The 21,262-nt window shown below is 42.3% G+C and overlaps 1 protein-coding gene across 1 annotated transcript in view; it reads left to right on the plus strand.

The window, feature by feature from the left end:
- Window positions 1–1,089: 1,089 nt before the first annotated feature.
- Window positions 1,090–21,262, plus strand: part of Cpsf160 (cleavage and polyadenylation specificity factor subunit 1) — a 265,363-nt gene continuing 245,190 nt past the window's right edge. The window contains exons 1-5 of the mRNA XM_080283825.1: window positions 1,090–1,276; window positions 2,654–2,865; window positions 3,247–3,545; window positions 8,458–8,708; window positions 18,229–18,410. Coding sequence (XP_080139951.1) covers window positions 1,090–1,276; window positions 2,654–2,865; window positions 3,247–3,545; window positions 8,458–8,708; window positions 18,229–18,410 — 1,131 coding nt within the window. The remainder of the gene's footprint in view (window positions 1,277–2,653; window positions 2,866–3,246; window positions 3,546–8,457; window positions 8,709–18,228; window positions 18,411–21,262) is intronic.

Genomic DNA, 21,262 nt, shown 5'->3' on the forward strand with positions numbered 1-21,262 from the left:
CATGTCAGCACATCCACCCACACCAAGGAACATCAAAATAACACCCAGCACATGATACCATACACAAATACTGTCATCTCTCCTCCCTCGCCCACCTCAGACCAGCTTCCAGAAGCATATCCACACTCAGATCACTCGCTGCCCCATTCAGTCACTTAAAGACAACACACAGCTGCATGCATGGCCTCCTGACATCCACCCTTCTGAATCCTATCTTCCTCGTGAGGACAGGGTCCACCTGGCCAGGCTGAGATGTGGGCACCATCCAGCCCTCTTAAACTACCAGAAGATGCTGGATGGCTCCGTTGCTGATGCCTGTCCAGGATGCAGCACAGCACCCCATACTATTAAGTACACTATGGAAGACTGCATTGTACACAATCACCTATGCCAACAACACAACATACACTCTTTGAGAGCTCTGTATGAAAGCCCGGTCTCGGCCATGGCCTTCCAAAGGGACTCGGGGCTGTTCAGACAGACTGCCCAGGGAACAACTACTACTACTACTACACTAGGCAGTATGGATGCAGAACTCTCTCTTGTTGCAGGTTTGACAAATATAGGAACAAGTCCAACTGGCAAGTCCTGTTATTATCCTCCCCTTGGAGTCACTATGACAAAGTATGAGTTAGAGCTCTGTTGGTGGGAACCTGTTTACTCCACATGTTTGTCTGGATTAGGAGGATGGTTCTGAGCTGCACAGTGTTGAGGTGGAAGTTTCCACTGACCTAATGTCTCATGCTGAGATCCTGATTCTTGATGCTGATCCTGCCAGGAAGTAGCCTTCCCTCGTTTGATGCTTGTCTCATTGTCTTGCCTGTCGGTGTACTGTAACTTTGTAGAGACCACTTTGCATTGCCTTGGGAATGTTGGTAATTTTTAAGATGGATTATTTGCATTGTGTAAGCAGTTTCATTTGATGAAAATAATATAGTATAATGCTTAATTTGTTTCACTGTAGCGTTCCCTCAGTGCCCTCACAGATTAGAGTCTTCATAACTAGTGGGTGCTTGTACTTTTCCCTGAAATTTTAAAAACTAACATTTTCTTTTACACTTTTCAGGTCATAACTGCAAGAGTAGTGCAATGTATAATTTTTGCAAGATGACCCACCCCACACTGGGGGTGGAATTGTCTCTGTATTGCAATTTCTTCAGTCATCGTGAAAAGTCACTGGTCATATCTGGTGCCAACATTATCAGGATTTTTCGCCTCGTAGCTGAGGTTCCACCAAAGTCCTCTAGCAAGAAGGATGATCGCAGTGAAACACAAGGTACATTTGTGGCAATCTGTTTAAAGTTTTGCATTTGTTGGCAAAAATTATACTGTCACAAACCAAAGATATGTTGCCCCCTAGGGTTAGATTCATCATTGAGCCTACTACCATAGAGGTTGGTGAAGATGGTGACCCAGATTCATCACCATGACCATCTCATTGCCATTAGCTACACTGACTTTTTGGTTTATCAGCATGTGTACCATTTCTTTGCTTTGATAATGTCAACATGAATACTGGTATTGCAAAGTGAGGTTACCATCACTTTTACCAATCACCCAAGTGTTAAGTTCATAGGCATGATCCTAGAAGGGCAAAGTTTCTTTGTATTGTGTCTGTATATTACATAGCTTAGTGTACATTGCATAGTGTAATATACAGTATGGCTTTAATACCAGCAACCTTGTGTTATGTACAGTACATTAAATAAGAATTTCAATCTCTTCAGTTTGATAGCTGTTTTATTGTGTTAGTGCAATCTCCAAGTAGTTAGAAGTCACTCCTAATACAGTTAAAATTATCTGGAGATGTCAGTAGTAAAGTAAATAGCAACATACTATACAATTGACCTGTACTTACCATGTAAATGTAGTGTATATCTTATTATTCACTGAATGGAACAGTGACTCTTGTACTTGGTGTGGTGCCCAAGCTCAGAAACTGATAACTGGTTATGAATGGAACAGTGACTCTTGTATTTGGTGTTGGTGGGCAAGCCCAAAAACTTGTAGCTAGTTTAGTTAAGACAAAAAATAGAGGTTTTATCATTGGTGAAAAAAACACTTGAACATTTCTTTTCACATTTCTAAGAGTGTGTGTGTGTGTGTGTGTGTGTGTGTGTATGTGTGTGTGTGTTTAACCCATGCTTGTAACTACTAATTATATAGTTCTTCCTTGTTTTCAGGAAATATATACTGTATATATTTGCTTGTGGTAGGTGGTGGCAACCATCATCCACTCACTTGATGTAGTGCTGCCTACTTCTTCCTTAGCCTTTATCATTCTTTTTCTGTGCCTGCCCTCCTCTCTTCCTTTTTGTCCTATCTTTCCTGTCACTTCTTATTCATTTTCTTTCCGTTACAGGTGGCTTTACGTTGAGTGACAAGCCAAATGGTTTCCTGTAAGCCAAGAAACCATTTACAACGCTGGGTGGTAACCATATAACCAAACCACACGTGCTCCCTACTTGTCAAGTGGGTTGGTGGAGGGTTAGTGCCCCTCCCTGTAAAACAAATAACTCGAGTCAAATGGCCACCCCGTAAGGGATTATGGCGTCTGGCAATAGATAGATAGATAGATAGATATATTTGCTCTCATACATACTCACATTTATGATACAGGTTCTCATTACACTGCAGTATTTTATTTTGTCAGAAACAATTCCACCTAAAGTAAAACTGGAATGTATGGCAACCTACAAGCTTCATGACGATGTGGCTACAATGGCATCAGTCTCGCTTTCACCATTACGAGATTCCATCCTCCTGGGGTTCAAGGATGGCAAGCTTTCAGTGGTAGAGTACGACCCATACAACCATAGCCTGCGCACTGTATCACTCCATTACTTTGAGAAGGAGGATATCAAGGTACTGTAATAGCTTCTTGTTTACAGAATTATATTACTTTGTTCCTCTTTCACTTCTGGGGTGTCCAAAGCTGATTTACCCCTTGCATTTTTGCATTCCATATATGGTATATGCTGTAGCAGTTAATTCGGTTACCGGGTGTTAGTTGCTGTTCATAGTAATGCCTGTCAGATTTGATTTTCTTAGACTAACATGTTCTAGTAGATGAAAATGATTTAATAGTAATTACAAGTAAGCATTTAAGTTCTTTTTATTATTATTTTGTGTGTGTGTGTGTGTGTGTGTGTGTGTGTGTGTGTGTGTGTGTGTGTGTGTGAGACTGAACTGTAGAAGAATATTTATATAATGTCATTGATATCTTATGCTTTGATCATTCTCCAGGGAGGCTGGGTACAGTCAGTTTCACTGCCTCTCGTACGAGTTGACCCTGAAGGGAGGTGTGCAGCCATGTTGATATACGGGAGAAAGATTGTCATCCTTCCATTTCGCCGAGACCTTACAACTGATGATATAGAATATTCCAATACCACCTTTAGAGGGCCTGTCCTTCAGTCATATATCATCGATCCTAAGGACTTTGAGGCACCCAGTATTGATAACATTATTGACATGCAGTTTCTCCATGGGTACTACGATCCAACCCTCATGCTCCTGTATGAACCCATCAAAACATTTCCAGGGTAATGAGTATTTTTGTGTTAATTACTGTTTTATTTTTGAAAGATAGTGTAGGTGGGGGTGCTCACCATCCATTCACTCGATGTAGTGCTGCTCTCAGGTGTCTCCTTTCCTTTCCTCCTGCCTTCTTTATTTCCTTCCTCTTCTGTCATTCTTTACTTCATTCTTTCCTCTTCCTTCTGCCTACGGGTGACTTTACACTCCCTCTTCTGTCTGTTTTTCCTTCATTCTTTCCTCTTCCTTCTGCTTATGGGTGACACTACAGTGCGTGACAAGCCAAATGGTTTCATGTACATCAGGAAACCATTTTCTACACTGGGTGGTAACCTTATAACCAAATTATGGTGCCTGGTGTGGGTAATTACGGCACTCCAATAGGATTGAGCCGGTGAAGGTTTATATCCAAGGGGTGGTTGGGGTTTATTGCACATGTAATGCAATTTAGGGATGAGTGAGGTTGGTCACTTTCATCTTAAATGTCAGGACCAACTTGCCTCGTCCTGGGCTCCTACGCTTCTCATGGGGGAGCGTAGGGGTGGATGATGGATGGATGAAAATAAGTTTCCTCAAAACTCCTCAGGTACAGTGTATTAAACAATGCGGAGAGTTTACAGGGTGTTACAATATTGTAATGCAGTAGTTCCCAATTTGCCATTACTTGCAGCATGAGCAAAATAACCAAATAGAGTTTTCTTTGGTATATTGGAATCAGTATAGGGTGTTATAGTTTCATTATCACCATGATAATCATCTGGATACTATTTCTTTATAATAGGTGCCATAAATAATGTGGGTAGAATCCAGAAATAAGAATAAAAAGTCACAAAAACAGGTGAACTATCAGCAGATTGCCCAGTGAAATAAACTGTACACCCCAGTAGTTACCCTTTAACTAATTCAAACATTTATATCCTGTACTGTAAACCCTCACTTTATTGAACCCCAGTACAGTATTTTGGATTTATTGAATGCCTCTGAGCCCACCACCCCCCTTTTTTTTTTTTTTTTTTTTTTTTTTTTTTTTTTTTTTAAGGTAAAAGAAAAGGGTGCATCACACAGCCCTTTGGAACTGCTGGGGTGACTCACAATACATTAATCAAGGTAGATGGATATAAGTAGAACCAAAAGCAGGTGACTAGCAGCGTAAGTTACATCACACGGAAGAGACTTGATTGATTGATTAAAATCTGGTTTTGCAACTGCCAGGGTCATATGCCAACACGGAAGAGATAACTTGGTGGCATCAGCCTGGTACCATTTACATAAGCATTTTATTTTTTTTCCATGGAAGCAGCTACAGGCACAAAAAAGAAAAAAAAAATTAGAAGTGAGAGTGACATATGTAGGTTGATGTGAGTTGAGCAGAAAGTAGGCAGCTTGCTATATAAGTTATGTGACATAAAGGAGACTGTCTGGTACAATTAGCCTGGCCATGTGTCTGGATGTATGTTTACTTAAACATTTTATTATTTTTCCATAGAAGAAGCCACTGGCACTAAGAATATTTTATTAGGGTGAGATGTGGAGATGGATATGAGTAGAACTGAAAGTGGGTGACAATTATGTAAGTTATGTATTACAAAGGAGACAACCTGGCACCATTAATCTGGTGTTGCTCATCTCCATGAATGTTTGTAAACATATTGTTTTCTGCAGAAGGAACTAGAGGCACTAAGAAAACTTAATTTTTTAAAAGAGTGAGATAGTAGATGGATATCAGTAGAAATGAAAGCGGGCAACTAGCTATGTAATTTGTGGAACACAAAGGAGACAACGTGATGCCATTAGCCTGGCCGAATGTCTGCTTGCATGTTTACGTAAACTTCTTATTACTTTCCACAGAAGGAGCTACAGGCAATAAGAATATTCTGTTATAAGAGAATAAGATGCATAGATGTTTATGATTAGAACTGAAAGTAGGCAACTAGCTACATAAATTATGTAACACAAGAGGATTATTTCCACATAAGGAACTTCAGTCACTCAGAATATTTTCTTATTTATTAAAAGTGTGAGTGAGATGTGTATATGGCTATGAGTGGAACTGAAAGCAGGCAACTAGCTACGTAAGTTACCGTAAGTAACAAATTAGGAGGCAGCCTGGCTGTGTCACTTTGGTGTCATCTGTATGCTTGATTAATTTATGGAAGCATTTTATAGTTTCCACAGGAGCTATGGACACTAAGAAGATTTCATTTATTAATAGTGAGAGTGAGATGCTTGGATAAGAACATAAGAAGAGAGGATTACTGAAGTAGGTCACATGGCCCATGCCAGGCAGCTCCAATAAGAGTGACCAAACCACTAGACTAAGACAAGGATAGCAGAGTAGAACAAAAGCTGCAAAAAGGCGAAATTCTGGGCCAAGTTACTGTAAAATTGGCATAGTTTTCATTTACAATACTAGAATATGATACTGTAGTAATTTACTGTCCATCATCGTTTTGATATCTCATCTGGGGGGAGTGACCCTTTGATTTATTGAACTATTGAACTGTACCTCTCCCTGATTGGTTAGATATAGTGAGTGTTTACTGTACTCAGCTCTACTGTACAGAAAAACAAGCCTTTTTTTTTTTTTTTTTTTTTTTTTTTTCATAAATGCATTTCTTTATGCAAGAAATGCAATTGTGGTAGCTGGGGGCGCTCACCATCCACTCTTTCGATGTAGTGCAGCTCTCGGGTGTCTCTCCTGTCCTCTCCTTCATCATTCCTTCCTTCCATCCTCTTCTGTCTTTCTTTCCTTCAGTCTTTCCTCGTCCTTCTGCCTACGGGTGACTTTACACTCCCTCTTCTGTCTTTCTTTCTTTCATTCTTTCCTCTTCTTTCTGCCTGTGGGTGACTCTACACTGAGTGACAAGCCAAATGGTTTCCTGTGCACCTGGAAACTATTTACTGCGCTGGGTGTTAACCATATAACCAAATTTTGTCGCCTGGTAGTTTAGTGGGTAATTATGGCTTTCCAATCGGACTGAGCTGGTGAAGATTTCTATCCAAGGGGTGGTTGGGGTTTGTTGCTCACGTAATGCCACTCAGGGATGAGTGAGGCTGGTCACTCTCATCTTAAATGTCAGGACCAACTTGCCTAGCCCAGTGCTCCTACGCACCTCATGGGACAACATAGGGTTGGCTGATGGATGATGGATTCCATAAATGCCTGTGAGACAGCAATTCCATTGATAACGAAGGTGATGTAGGAGTAAAACCATTTTCATGTGACATTCCAATAATAGCAACAAGAAACACCTGCATACTCACTTCACGTGCAGCTCAATACAACACCTTGATCAGAACACTGTATTACAGCCCCCCCCCCCTTGATATCCACCCACCCACCCATTAGAAATTACCTTAAATGGGTATGAATAAGTTAATCCAGCTAGGATTATATTAAGTCATCACCCAGCCCTCGGTTACAAGGCCAAGATTTGAGTTGGCTGGAATCACGGATGACACACGTCATGCTTGTAAAATTGGCCCACACAACATAACACCCATAATGGAGCTCTGCACAGCATGTGCCAAACTGAGACACAGACTCTACATCAGTGGGATAGGAAACCTACAAGGTAACCCTGTGGATGCAGTTGCTTACCGAGGGTCAGTGGGTCTGTTCAGTCAAATGGACCATGGTTTTAGCAACAACAACAACAGTGACCATTGTCATGTGCATCTTCATATATACTGGTACTGGATCCATCTATTTCTGTCCTCTTCATTTACTCGACTATACCGTACTTTTCCCCAAGTTAATTCTTCAGATATTCTGCCATTTACATCTTGGCATTCAGTGACTCATTGTGTCCTCAGACCCACACTCATATAACTTCATGCAGTAGTATTAGTGTCCCCAGACCATGGCACTGGACAGTTTTTTTTTTTTTCTCTCTCTCGCAACTTCATATAGTAGTAGTATCTGTACCCACACCATGGAACTGGATAGTTTATTTCTCTCTCTCTCTCTCTCTCTCTCTCTCAACTTCGTATAGCAGTATCTGTACCCAGACCATGGAACTGGATAGTTCATTCTCTCTCTCTTTCTCTCTCTCTCTCTCTCTATCTCAAGCATGCATAATAATGTATCCTCTTAACTCATCAGGAGTACATAATTTTACCCCTTTGGACAGTAGGTTCTGAGGTGAGGAAAACCATATGCAGATACTGTAGCTGGAAAAAAATATAAAAGTCATGGTACTGTATTGAAGGGATTAATTAATGGGAAGTAGGGCTAGAAGGATGATGAATAATTTAGTAACTAGAATGGCACTCAGTAGAGCACATACCTCCACCAAGGCCCAACATGCAGTTCCTTTTAATTCAATATTGTCTAATCCAATATCAAACTCATAACCCTATAAGTTGTAACACCATAATTTTAAACTGCCCATAACTCTTAATTAAATTTTTTTTTACTCATTGTAACAGCCAGCAAAGCAGCGCATATCGTTTGTTACTGTACGGCAGCCCTAAAAAGACTACCCCCCTATAAAAACATATTTAAATCTGCTAGATCTGGAATTTTATATGGATCCGTGCCAAACTGGATACATTTGTTGATACTAACATCCTAAATATGCCTGATTTTTTTCATCAAGGTCCATGCAATATTCAATGGAAATTTACGAAAATGTCAAAAAATGCTCTATCTCGCGGTGCTAAAGAAAGTGAAAAAAAATTCCTGGATCCGCATCTTTATCTGGATCCGCACCAAAATTTAATGGAGTCTGTTCTGGCCAAGGCCCATTCTTCTACAAAGTTTCATAGAAATCCATCCAGTAGTTTATGTGTAATCTTGCTCACAAACCAACCAACCTACCAACAAACAAACAAACAGATAGGGGTGAAAACATAACCTCCTTGGCGGAGGTAATAAATCTGTTTATTATATCAAATTTATTTAGTTATTCTTTGCAGACGTGTTGCTGTACGTCAGGACACCTGTGCACTGGCAGCAATCTCGCTTAATATTCGTCAGCGCCTCCATCCAGTGATCTGGTCAATAGCTGGTCTTCCACATGACTGCCAGAGACTTCTGCCAGTACCCAAGCCTATAGGGGGTGTCCTGCTGTTTGCTTGCAATTCCCTCACGTACCTCACACAGTCTGTCCCACCATATGGTGTCTCTCTTAACTCTATGGGTGACAAAAACACAAACTTCCCCTTAAGTAAGTATTGTATTTTTCATTAGTAATTCCCTGTTAGTTTTGTGTCCAGTTTGTATTTTGTTTGCTGCGTTTATTATGCTGTTTCTAAGTATAGACAATTTTGAGAAGGACATATATCCTTGACTGAATTTTTATGGTTTTAATGTAATGTTTTGGTCATTTTGATTGTGCTACTTATCATCAAAATTAGTTAATGATAACTTGAAAGAATTTATATGTTTGGTGTCTTATACTTGCCATTTGATCATGCCAGAACTTGTAACTTTTAGCTCCATAATACTTCTTGTGAGATTTGGGGAACTGAAGAATATGCAACTTTAATGGAAATTATTTAAGCATTGGTTGGCTTTGAGGTAAAGGGAAAAGTAACATTTCTTTGCTTCTGTTAACACTTTTAACTTCGTCATTGCAGTGATGCTTCTTCAACCACTGTGCTGTTCCTGCTACTCTCAGTCAGTTCTGTTAAGTTTAAGAAATGGCCCTTATAGTGAAAGGATGAACTCCCTCTTTAACCTTACTATCACAGTGATGCATTTTCACCTACTGTACTATTCCTGCTGCCCTCAGCCAATTTTATCATGTTTAGAAGTACCGTAGCCCTTATTGTGAAGCGATTAACTCCATCTGCCTGAGGGACATTGCCTGAACTGATTAATTTAGTTTGAAGTTAGCTAGAATCTAAGATAGAATATACATCATTTGGTTTGAAGAGCCCAGTGGAGATTGCTTCTAACTCCTTCTGCCTAAGAGGTATCTCCTAAGCTGATTAAAATTATCTGGTATCATAATAATTGTTATTGTTACCACTGATTTTTAGCAGACTGTGACAATGTGTACACACCACAGAGATGAATACCCTTTTTTTCTGTGCGTGGATCACATTTTTCTATGGATGGTGGCTTTGTTGCATGGACAACTGATGGCTGAATAGTCTATCTAGCATATAGAAAACAAACTTTTGCCATGCCTGGTTGTCATTAAAAGGAATAATGGACAATGATCACAAGGAGCTGTTGCCCCTCCTGACATTGAGAGGGCTCTCCCTCCATGCTAAGGGATCTTTTATGCGGCCTGTGTTAGGAGCATAATGCTGTATGGTAGTGAGACCTGGGCAGTGAAGGAAAAGGATATTCGTGGGCTCAGACATACAGAAATGACAGTGATTAGGTGGATGTGCAGTGCATCCCTGAGTGCAAAGCCAGGTGGGCCTAGGTTTATGATGGAAGAGTTGAGAGGTAGGATGGGACTGGAGTGTATTGATGTTGTGATGGGGAGAGGTAGATTGAGATGGTTTGGGCATGTGAAGAGGATGGGGAGTGATAATTGAGTGCAGAAAGTGAGAAGTGTTAACGTCAGTGGTAGGGTTCTGAGAGGTAAACCGAAAAAGACCTGGGATGAGGTCATTGAGTGTGACCTCAGGGATAAGGGACTGAATAGGGAAGCTGCCAGAGATTGAGCAACTTGGAGAGCTGCCACTGGGTGACCAGAGCCAATGCATGCATGCATGTTAGAGCCTTTAAAAATGAAAATGAAAACAATCATGGTCAGGGAGTAAGCTGTAGCACCAGCCGGTCAGCATGGTACTCCCAAGGGGAATGGGAATGCTGGTGATAGGGAGGGCTGGAGCTCCTGTTTCACTAGCTGCCAGAATATCTGACCATCCCCCTTTGCTGACCTTTTCATTGTGACACTAACATGGAGAGTAGACCAGCATACTCTCCCAAACACTTTCCTCTAACTATCTCATGCACTGCCCTTCATATGCTTTACATATTACACAATGTATCCCACTACATCACAGGTTGATGCCAGGCATGTGGCCAGATAACTTTGCCCCTGCTACTTAATGGCAGACCTATAGAGAGGAGGCGTGACGAGGACTCCGCCAGCATAGATTTTGGGGTCTGGATGAAATGGGGCTCGAACCTGTGCTAGAGGGTACAGGACATTGCAATTCCTAGGCTACCACTTCCGCCTGATAGAGAGGGGCCCAAACCAGGGAGTAGCACCCCAGGAGGCTGCCCTATCAATGGTACTGCCAAGGAATACTTGGAGGGTGTTCCAGTAGCTGTCCTGGCAGGGTGCCCCAAGGCCCCTGCCACAGCCACTGGTCAAGGCTGGTTGGCTATGGGTCCCAGTTCCCATGCCTGGACTTGGTACTGTGTGAGTGGGTGGGGCCTGTGGTCTATCATTCCCCATTATTTTTACCAGTTATGACAAAAAAGAATAAAAATCAAAGCAAGACTGTGGAAACAAAATTACTCAAGGGTATCAGAATGGCATCATGGAATGTAGGTAGTCTGAGGGATAGAGCAGGGGAAGTGGTTGAGGGATTGAGTAGGAGATGGATGGGTGTTGGATGTGTGCAAGAGGTTTGAAACGGGTGGATCAGCCAGAATGATTGCCAGGACGGATTGTTGATACAAGGATTGGGCTGATGGGTATGGTGGTGTGGGTGTGTTGGTTATGGAGAAATGGGTGGAATATGTCTTGAATGTAATGAGAGTGAGTGAATGGATAATATTAATGAAAATTTTGTTCAGTGGAGTAACATTTTCATTTATATCAGCGTATGCTTCACAGGCTGGATTGGATGATATAGAAGATAGATTCTGGGGTGGCTTAATACATGCGGTAAGTGGTATGGGAAATGATGAACTATTTGTTTTGAGAGGGGACTTAAATGGTGTGGGTGTGTTGGTTATGGAGAAATGGGTTGAATATGTCTTGAATGTAATGAAAGTGAAAGGATAATAGTAGTGAAAATTTTGTTCGGTGGGGTCACATTTTCATTTATTTCGGTGTATGCTTTACAGGCTGGATTAGATGATTTAGAAGAAGATAGATTCTGGGATGACTTAATACATGTGGTAAGTGGTATGGGGGATGATGAACTAATTGCTTTGAGAGGGGACTTAAATTAAGATCATGTAGATAAGCAGTTAAGGATATGAAAGGGGTACATGGGAGATATGCATATGGTGCAAGGAATGAGGAATTGGAAAGGATACTCGAGTTTGGGGAGGCAATGAACATAATTGTGTGCAGCACACAGTTTAGGAAAAAAGGGAGTAAGTTGATCACTTACTAGTTTCGGGGAAATAATGGCCAGATAGGCAATTGCCTGATCAGGAGGGCTGTTAGGAGGTTAGTAAGGGATGTTAAATTTATAGGGAGAGAGGAGTGTGTGCTTAAAAAGTGGGTGATGAAAAAGAGGAGCTATGCACCTAGGAGGAAAATATGGAAGTTGAAAAACCAAGCAGTAAGGGATGCCTTCTATAGTGAGATGAATATAGTAGTGGCTAAATAGGGAGCCATTGCCAGAAGTGTTAATGAATATTACTGAACTCTCTAGGACAATCACCTGAGAGGTACTGATTCAGTGTGTGGATGGACAAGGGGCCCCCCAAAGACTTAAAGTAACTTGGTGGTGGGATGAGGGTGTAAAAGCTTCAGTTAAGGAGAAAAGAAGACCTTTTCGGGAATGGAAAAAGGGTGGTAACAAAGAGAAATACTTGGCTGCCAGGTGTAAGGCTAGAAAAGAGGTTTACAGGGTGAAATCTGAGTCTGAGAGACTTTTACTTGATAACCTAAATAGAATGAAAAGGAAGAATATAATATTTAAGGTGGCAAACCACATGAAGAGGGAAAACAGGGATATCATAGGTGAGCAGGGTGTGATGAATGATGAAGGAAAGGTAGTTGTAATCAGTGGGATTATAAACACCTGGAAAGAACATTACAACCGGTTGTTGAATGAGGAGTTTGACTGGAACAGGGAAGTTTTGGAGCAAGCAGATCCAGTACTTGGCCGTCGGCCTTTGATTAATGCTGCTACTGTGAGCAGGGCAATAGGTAGGATGCAGATGGGTAAGGCAGCAGGTGTGTCAGAATTGACTGCTGAAATGCTGATTGCCTCATGAGAGAGAGGAGTGAAGTTAGTTACTGAGTTAATAAAAATGATTATATATAAGTGTGTTGTCGCAGATGATTTGCTGAAGAGTGTAATTGTAAATGTGTATGAGGGGAAGGGTGATGCCCTGGAAAGGTTGTAGAGGCTTGAAGCTTTTGGACCAGATAAATAAGGTAATGGAGAGAGTTCTAGAAGGTATGATTAGGGAAAGAGTGAATATTGATGAGATGCAGTTTGGGTTTATGCCAGGCTAAGGGACCACTGGTGCCACATTCATTGTTCAACAGCTTCAGGAAAATTATATAGAAAGAAAAGAGACTTGTAATATTTCTTTGTTGATTTGGAGAAGGCCTTTGACAGAGTCCCTTGAGAGGTGGTGGTGAGGACAATGAGAAAGTTTGAGATCGAGGAGTAGCTGGTTAGGGTGGTAATGGCTATGTATGTGGATGTTCGCACCCAGGTAAGGGTGAATGGAGATTTGAGTGTTGAGTTTTCAGTGAATGTTGGTGTGCATCAGGTGTCAGTGTTGCACCCCTTGTTGTTTATCATGGTACTTGAAACCCTCTTGCATGACTTCAGAAATGGACTCTGTGGGAGATGTTATGTGCTGATGATTTGGTGTTCATTGCAAAGAATGAAAGGGAGGCAGAGGAAAGATTTAGGAAGTGGAGAGATAGTATGGGGCAAAAGAGCTTGAGAGTAAATGCAGATAAAACAAAAGTGATGGTATCTAGGGCTGGTGGCGGTACTGTAAAAGGAGAGGGAGAGCGGCCATACGTAATTTGCCACAGGAGTGTGGAAAGTAAATCCATCTTGTACAGTGCTTGTGATAAGTAGGCTAAAGCGCCAGCCGATCAGGGTGGTACTTCCAAGGGGAATGGGAATGCTGGTGACAGAGCTGTTGCTCCTATTTTACTAGCTACCAAACCATCCCCCTTTGCTGACCTTTTCAGTGTGACACTAACAAGGAGAGTAGACCAGCATACTCTCCCAAACACTTTTTTCTGTCTCATGCACTACTGTACATGTACTTTACATATCACACAACATATCCCACTATGTACAGGGGTTGATGCCGGCAAGGGCATGTGTTAATAAAACTTTGCCCCCGCTACCTAATGCCTGACCTGTTGTGGGGAGATGTTGGTGTTGTGATGGGATGGGGTTCAACCTGTGCTAGAGGGTACATGGCATTGTGGTTCCCAGGCTGGAGCTTCTGCCCAATAGAGAGGGGCTCGAACCTGGGAGTAGCACCCCAGGAGGCTGCCCCATCAATGGGTGTATAATGGCAGGGCAGTTACAGTGCCAAGGTGTGCTTGGAGGGGGTCCCTGTAGTTGTCCTGGAAGGGTGTTCCAAGGCCACTGCCACAGCTACTGGTCATGGCAGGTGGGCTTTGATCTCAGATCGTTTGCCTTGGCCTGGAACTGTGCAGGTGGGTGGGGCATGTGGTATTTCTCTTCCCATTATTTATTCTTACCAAGAGAGGTTTTGAAGTTTATTGAGTGTCGTAGGGAAGGTATATGGAAGAATTATTATAGAGAAGGTAAGAGATATCAGATGTCCTAGTGAGTGATGAATAGGGTGGCTTTAGGAGTGGCAGAGGATGTGTGGATCAAATATTTGCAGCGAGACATATAGCAGAGAAGGCTTGTGTGAAGGACCATAAGGTGTTTATGGCATTCATGGATCTGGAAAAAACATACGATAAAGTAGACAGAGAGGGATTTTGGAAAGTTTTGTGCAAGTACAGTGTGAATGGTAAGCTGCTAGGTGCTGTCAAGAGTTTTTATGATGGTAGCGAAGCATGTGTAAGGGTTAATGGGCATCTAAGTGAATGGTCCATGATTGGTGTGGGCGTGCGACAAGGTTGTGTGGTTTCCCCATGGTTGTTCAGTATATACATATGGATGGGGTGATGAGAGAAGTAAAAACACGAGTAATGGAGAGAGGGATGGCGTTGGTAATGAATTGTGATGGATGGAATATCTCAAATTTGTTGTATGCTGATGATGCAGTACAGCTTGCAAGTACCGGACAAGAACTTGGTAGGCTAGTGCGAAGTTTTGCCATGTCTGTGAGTGTCGTTCCTTGAGAGTAAATGTAGAAAAGAGTAAAGTGATGGTTATTGAGAGAGAAGGTGGCTCCCAGTGTCATGTTAAGTGAATGGAGAGAGACTGGAATTGGTGAGAGAGTTCAAATACCAGGGTACAGTGAAAGAAGAGAGAGGAAAATGTGCAAAAGAAGTGGAAAGTAGAGTGACACAAGGAAGAAAAGTAGCTAGTGCAATGAAGGCCTTGATAAGAAACAGAGGCTTGAGTGTTGCAGCTGCACGAGACTTACATGAGGAAGTGTTAGTGCCAACTTTAACATATGGATGTGAGACTATGGTGTGGTATGAAAATGAAAAGTCAAGAGTAAGAGCAGTGGAGATGGGACTGCTGAGGAATGTATGCGGAGTACAGAGGGGGGATAGGATGCGAAATAATGTGATTCGTGAAAGGTGCGGGGTGAGGAAGTCCGTGGACACCAGAATCGAAGCGAGTGTACTGTGATGGTATGGTCATGCGGAGAGAATGGATAACAATAGAGTGGTGAAAAAGGTATATCTGAGTGAATTTGAAGGAGGGAGGAGGCTAGGTAGGCCAAGGAGAAGGTGAAGAGATATGGTGGGTGCGTGTGTGAGGAAGAGAGGTTTGGAAGTCAGTGAGGCTAGGGAACTGACAAAAGCTTGAGCTGGCTGGATGAATGTTGTGAGAAGAAGTGCATGATCAGGGATTTTGGCACCCATTTTTAATGTGACAGCGTCCAGATTGACTCTATCGGATATGTTTTTGTGAAGCTACAGAATGTGGTTAATGTTTTTGGCGTATCTGATAGAGCCAAGATTCCGAGGGCTTGAATGATGAGTGAATGGAACCATGTCCCATTGGCTTGGGCAGATTTGGGCTGTCTGGACATTGCTTCTCCTTACCCTGCCCTTGGGTGGGAAAGGAGGTCCGGATAATGATGATGATGATGATGTATATGTATAAATTATATATATATATATATATATACAGTGCTCGACAAAAGTATCGAGCACCTATGTCAGGGCGTGCAATACTTTTTGCGAAAAAAGAATCACCCTTCTTTTGGACTATAAATTGAGCCAGATGTTTGGGCCGCTAACATGACGTCACGGCAGCCTGAGGCCTTACTGCGCGCTGGTTGGCTGCCGCCTCAGTTGCCTACAGGCTGCATGAGAGAGAGGAACTCCGCTGCTCCTTCCTCATTTCTTGCACCATTTTTTACCTAGTGTCCCGCAGTGTTTTGGCTTTCGCCACTTTGTTATGGCCCCTACCCATGAACTTTCGAGTGAAATCATATCACAGATCATTGCTCTAAAGGAGGCAGGCCACCTCACGAAGGAAATCAGTGATTTGGTTGGTGTAGCTCGATCGACAGTGTGGAGGTGGTGTCCCCGTTTTCGAGTGGAAAATAGTGGTGACGTTCCTACAAAGAAACCGCGGTCTGATAGGCCCAGGAAAACTTCCCCGAGGTCTGTTAATGTGTTAAAACATGCAGTGGAGTCTAATCCTCATGTGAGTGCAGGGAAAATTAAGGAGAGCAACCCGGAAGTGTTTGGTGAGGTTTCAGTGCGCATGGTGTCTTGAAGAGTCTATGAACTTGGTTACACAAACCACAGGCCTGTGAGAAAGCCTCTTCTTACACGTTACCAGCGACTTCGTAGGCTTGCCTTTGCTAACTAGTACCTTAACTGGGGTGAGGACCAATGGTTGTCAGTGTTGTGGTCTGATGAGGCAACATTTACTGTTACCCGTAATCGAGGAGTGCGCGTGTACCGGCGCAGATGTAGTGACCTGCTTGACCCCCGTTACGTGGAAAGCACAGTTAAACACCCTGATTCACTTATGGTATGGGGTTGTTTCTCTGGGAAGGGTTTGGGAAGTTTGTTGTGCTTCCCAAGAACTGCAGAGTGAATCAGGACGTTTACCTGGAGCTTCTTTGTGATCATTTACCTGAGTCCTTCAAGCTCACAGGTGCACGAGTGTTTCAGCAGGACGGTGCACCTGCTCATAAAGCCAGATCGGTCACCAACTGGCTTCGTGACTGCGAGGTCTGCTTCGTGAAAGACTGGCCAGGCATTAATCCAGACCTCAGCCCGATAGAAAACCGCTGGTACCTCGTAAACAAGAATCTCCAAGGGAAGGACATGAGCCCTCTGCCTAAGCTGGAAGCAGCCATTCCTGAGTCCTGGACAAGAATACCACCCCAGCACCTGAGGAACCTCGCCCTTTCACTTCCACTATGTCTCAGGTCCGTGAAGAAGCGCAGAGGATACCCTACCAAGCATTAAAGGTAAATATAATGCATTATTTACATGTTTTTTCAATGTTGAAAGGTTTGTTTCGTAGGAGGGACGCAGGGCGCTTAATACTTTTGTCAAGCACTGTATATATATATACATATACTGTATATATATATATATATATATAGCTGGCTGTGAACTTTATTTTGGTTAGTTTTGATCGTGGGTTCTTTGAAAGTATTCATTCCTGGGGCTAGCCATGGGACATTTGGTAACCCATTCCAACTAGACATGTTATATATGTAACATGTTTTCTCGATATTAAATTACTGTATCTGATGTTAAGATCTCTTGGAATGTGATGCCATTGTTAAGTAAGGGATACTTCTATAGTCGTGGTGTGCGACTCCGAGGTTATGCCCTGGCAACCTACCATTCAGAAGTCCATCTGATTTCATGCACAAGATGAGTTGCATGTGATTCATGTATAATATGTTCGTGTATAATAATATTCATGTATAATATATTCGTGCGTAACAATATGATTCGTGTATAATAAGATATGAAATCAGACGCTCTTTTGAATGGTAAGTTGCCATGGTACGATAATGACAACCTCAGAGTCGTGCGCCGCAACTACAGTCAAACAGAGGACCACCACAGCTATCCAGAATCCTCACTCAAACAGTATTCTCCAAGAGCTTGCACCACATATTTATCTCACAGAAATTATGCTTCCCAGAAACCTGAAGTTACCCAGTCAGACTGCAGTGTGACCATTTTACCTACCCAAACTCTGACATGCTCATCCACTTTCTCAATTTCAACCCATCTTTCACCATTTGTCTATAGCTTGGTGTCTTAATTGTGGAATGGGTGGCCACAGATGACTTGCCATTCTGTCACCTGCCATCAGGCTGCCCTATCTGCAACTCACACCCCCTTACTCATATACCCCTCCACCCCATCGATCCATCTCATCCTCGTCTCTCGCTTCCTGATCCCCCCCCCCCACCCACCTCACTCACTCTCCATTCTTTCCAAATAGCCAGCACAAATTACATCTTGCAATCACTCCACTTGACATTCAGTGTAATGCCCCACCTTACAGAACATAGCTGCCTACCTCATGTACTTCACTTTCACAGTGCAGACAAATCTTCAATATAACTTCAAAAAATCTCAATGAATGCCATGCTGAGTGATGTTAAATAAGATGAGTAACAGTAATATACATGTATATTGATTCCGTGTATGTTTTTTAAATCATCTTTTTCTTTCTTGCCTTTTGTTTCAGGAAAGCAGGAAGGTGTTGTGATATCCCTGGATTGTGCATATGGTGAATTCTTGACTGAAGACCGTGTAGTGATATCACTTAAGGGCGGAGAGCTCTATGTTCTCACGCTAGTTGCAGATTCCATGAGATCAGTTCGCAGCTTCCACTTTGATAAGGCTGCTGCATCAGTCCTCACCTCCAGTGTAGGTATTCCATGTTGGAGAATACATTGCATTCATGATATTGTTTGATGCTGTAATACAAGCCCTCTTATTATACAGTAAACCTTTCTTAGGCTTTGTAAAGAAATGTATTATCATGCTGGAGGATGAAGATATTCCGTCGCTAAAAAATTGATGAAGTTATGATCATTAGGCAGACAAATGATCTCATACTGTACAGTATTAAAACCACCTCCATGAGTAGTAATTGTTCAGCACTGCATTTGGACCATATATATTGAAGTCCTAGTGTATTTACAAGTGATTATACACTTGTTTATGGTTAAAACTTTCTAAGGGTTTCATTTATTGATACTTTACATCATCCCATGAGGTGGAATCAAGAATTAATAGCTAGCCAGGGTGACATGACAGGGTATTCAGAAAGGTGAGGTACACAGAGCATGTATTCACTATTAGTGAATGGCTTCCTCTGTTCAGTGAGGCACTACCAATAAAGAGTGAGTGAAGTTAGACAACAAGTATAGTACTTAGCAACATATACAGTAAAACCTCTACAATTCGTCATCCTTCGAGTCAGAAACCTCTACAACTCGGGAAGGCTCCAAAATATTCATTTTCATCATTCATTCATTCATTGCCAGACGCCATCAAAATTCAAAAACTCCCAAAAATGCCCACGTGAGAGGAAGAGAGTTGGGAAAAATTCCCCCCAACTCGGTAAGATGCCGAGTTGTACAGTAATGTTTAAGTGTTTAGTTCCCCAGTATATTCACTGTTTATTCACAAAAAAAAACGAACACGTGGCATCCGCTGTGATAAGCATCCACTCACGATCGAAGTTAAGCAGTAACTGTTGATGACAGGGAAACAGAGTTGTCAGATCGCAACTGCCACAATACCAAACTCCTCAATTTTCATTACCAAATTTAACTTTTCATTACCAAATTCGTAAAGCTAGCACTCATTCTTCACTAATTATATATACAAGTGGAAATACATGTAATCACTCTTCTTATAATTAACAACATGTTGATTACAGTACTTTCACCTATATTGGCTAGCAGATTAATCAGCGAGAGTAAACAATCCACCATTTCCATCCTGTGTATCCTCATACATGTGAAAAATCCATTTGGTAATGCATTATTCTGATTCATTACCAAACGAATTTTTCATTACCAAATTGGCCCACATTTGGTATTGAAAAATAACAAATGGCATCCCTGACAGGGGCAGGGGGAGGGGGGAGGAAGAAAGGGGTGAAGGGTCCATGGTGTAACAGCTGGTCGGTGCCGCGCGGCAATTTCAAATTACAGGTGGGAAAAAATTCAGATTTTGGAGGGATTTTTTTCTTTTTTGGGCCATTTTTGGGTTCCGAAGGTCCAGGCCCACAATGTCCGGAAAGTGGGGGTCCAGAAAGTACAGGGATTACTGTACTCTCTCTCTCTCTCTCTCTCTCTCTTTCCCTCTTTCTGTCTCTCTGTCTTGCTCAAACTACGATAAATTACTTTACGCACTGACAACAAAGCATACATTATTATACAATTTACCTATAATTCTCTCTCTCTCATGTGTGTGTGTGTGCGTGCTTGCGCAGATCCCTTAGCGCCTGGTGTGGGGTTGGCGGTGTCACGGGAGGAAAATGAGGAAAATTTACGTGTGTGCTTCATGGTGTGCGCGCGTGCACATTCTGAGCGTATATGGGGCAGTGTGTGGGTGGTATCGAGCGTTGCCACCTGCCCCTATTTCCCATACAAATTTCAGTCACCTACTCCTCGTGGCGCGGTTTTGGTATACCTTTCAAAATCGTGCTCATTTGAGGCCTATCACTTTCGACTCTGATAAGTCCCAAACGAGGCCTATTGCTCTCAATGGGTTAAAAATAACAGCTTTGCAACGCCTCCGTCTCTTACAGACTTTGTCTCGTGTCGTGGGATACCGATTGAACTACACTCCTTCGCCTCTGTGCTGTTCTCATTCTCTCCAAACTTGATTATGTTTGCCAGGTTTATTCTTCCACCTAAGATACTGTCCCCCAACAACTTGATTCTGTGCATCATCACGATTTACGTCTGGCTATTGGTGCTTTTAAATCTTCCCCAGTTGAAAGTCTGTTCTGAATCAGGAATTTCTTCGCTTTTCCATCATCATGCTTTGCTCACTCTTCGTACCTATGCTAAGTTGCACTGTTTCCCTGATACCCCTTCTCTGCTTCCTCCCGGTCCTGTCTAGACCACCCTTTCCTTACGTCCTAGGATCAAACTACCTTCTGCAATTCAAGTTCGTACCCTCCTTTCACACTCCTCCCTTACCGTTAGTAATGTTTTCTCTTTTCGCATGAGTTTTTTTTTTTTTTCACCATGGCTTCTTCCACTCCCCAACGTTTGTCCCTCCAGTTTCGCATATTCCAAGTCCAATTCTTCTTCCCTCATTCTCCAGTCCTGGTTTTTTTACCATCTTTCCTGCCATTCTTCTGCAGTCCCTGTATACACAGATGGTTCCAAAACCCCAGAAGGTGTCAGGTTCGCAGTTTTCTTTCCTGACACCTTTTATCGCTTTAGCCTTCCTGTTTATGTGAGTGTATTAACAGCCGAGTTGTATGCCCTCATGTTTGCAATATTGTATATTTATCGCTCCTCCTCTTCCTCATTTGTGATATTCTCTGACTTTTGGTGCTCTGTCCCTGCTTCAGTCACCTTCTCCTCACCCTTGAGTCCTTTGTATCTTAGAATGGTTGTTCCGTGTTTCTTCTCATCATAAATCTCTCCAGGTCTGTTGGGTCCCAGGACATGTAGGCATTGCAGGCAGTGAATGTGCAGATCAATTGGCACGCACGGCTGTTGCCAGTGATGCTTCTCCTTCATTACTCC

The sequence above is a fragment of the Coenobita brevimanus genome, chromosome 98, assembly GCF_032717465.1.
Source record: "Coenobita brevimanus isolate Jiangsu-jjx chromosome 98, ASM3271746v2, whole genome shotgun sequence".
Taxonomy (NCBI): domain Eukaryota; kingdom Metazoa; phylum Arthropoda; class Malacostraca; order Decapoda; family Coenobitidae; genus Coenobita; species Coenobita brevimanus.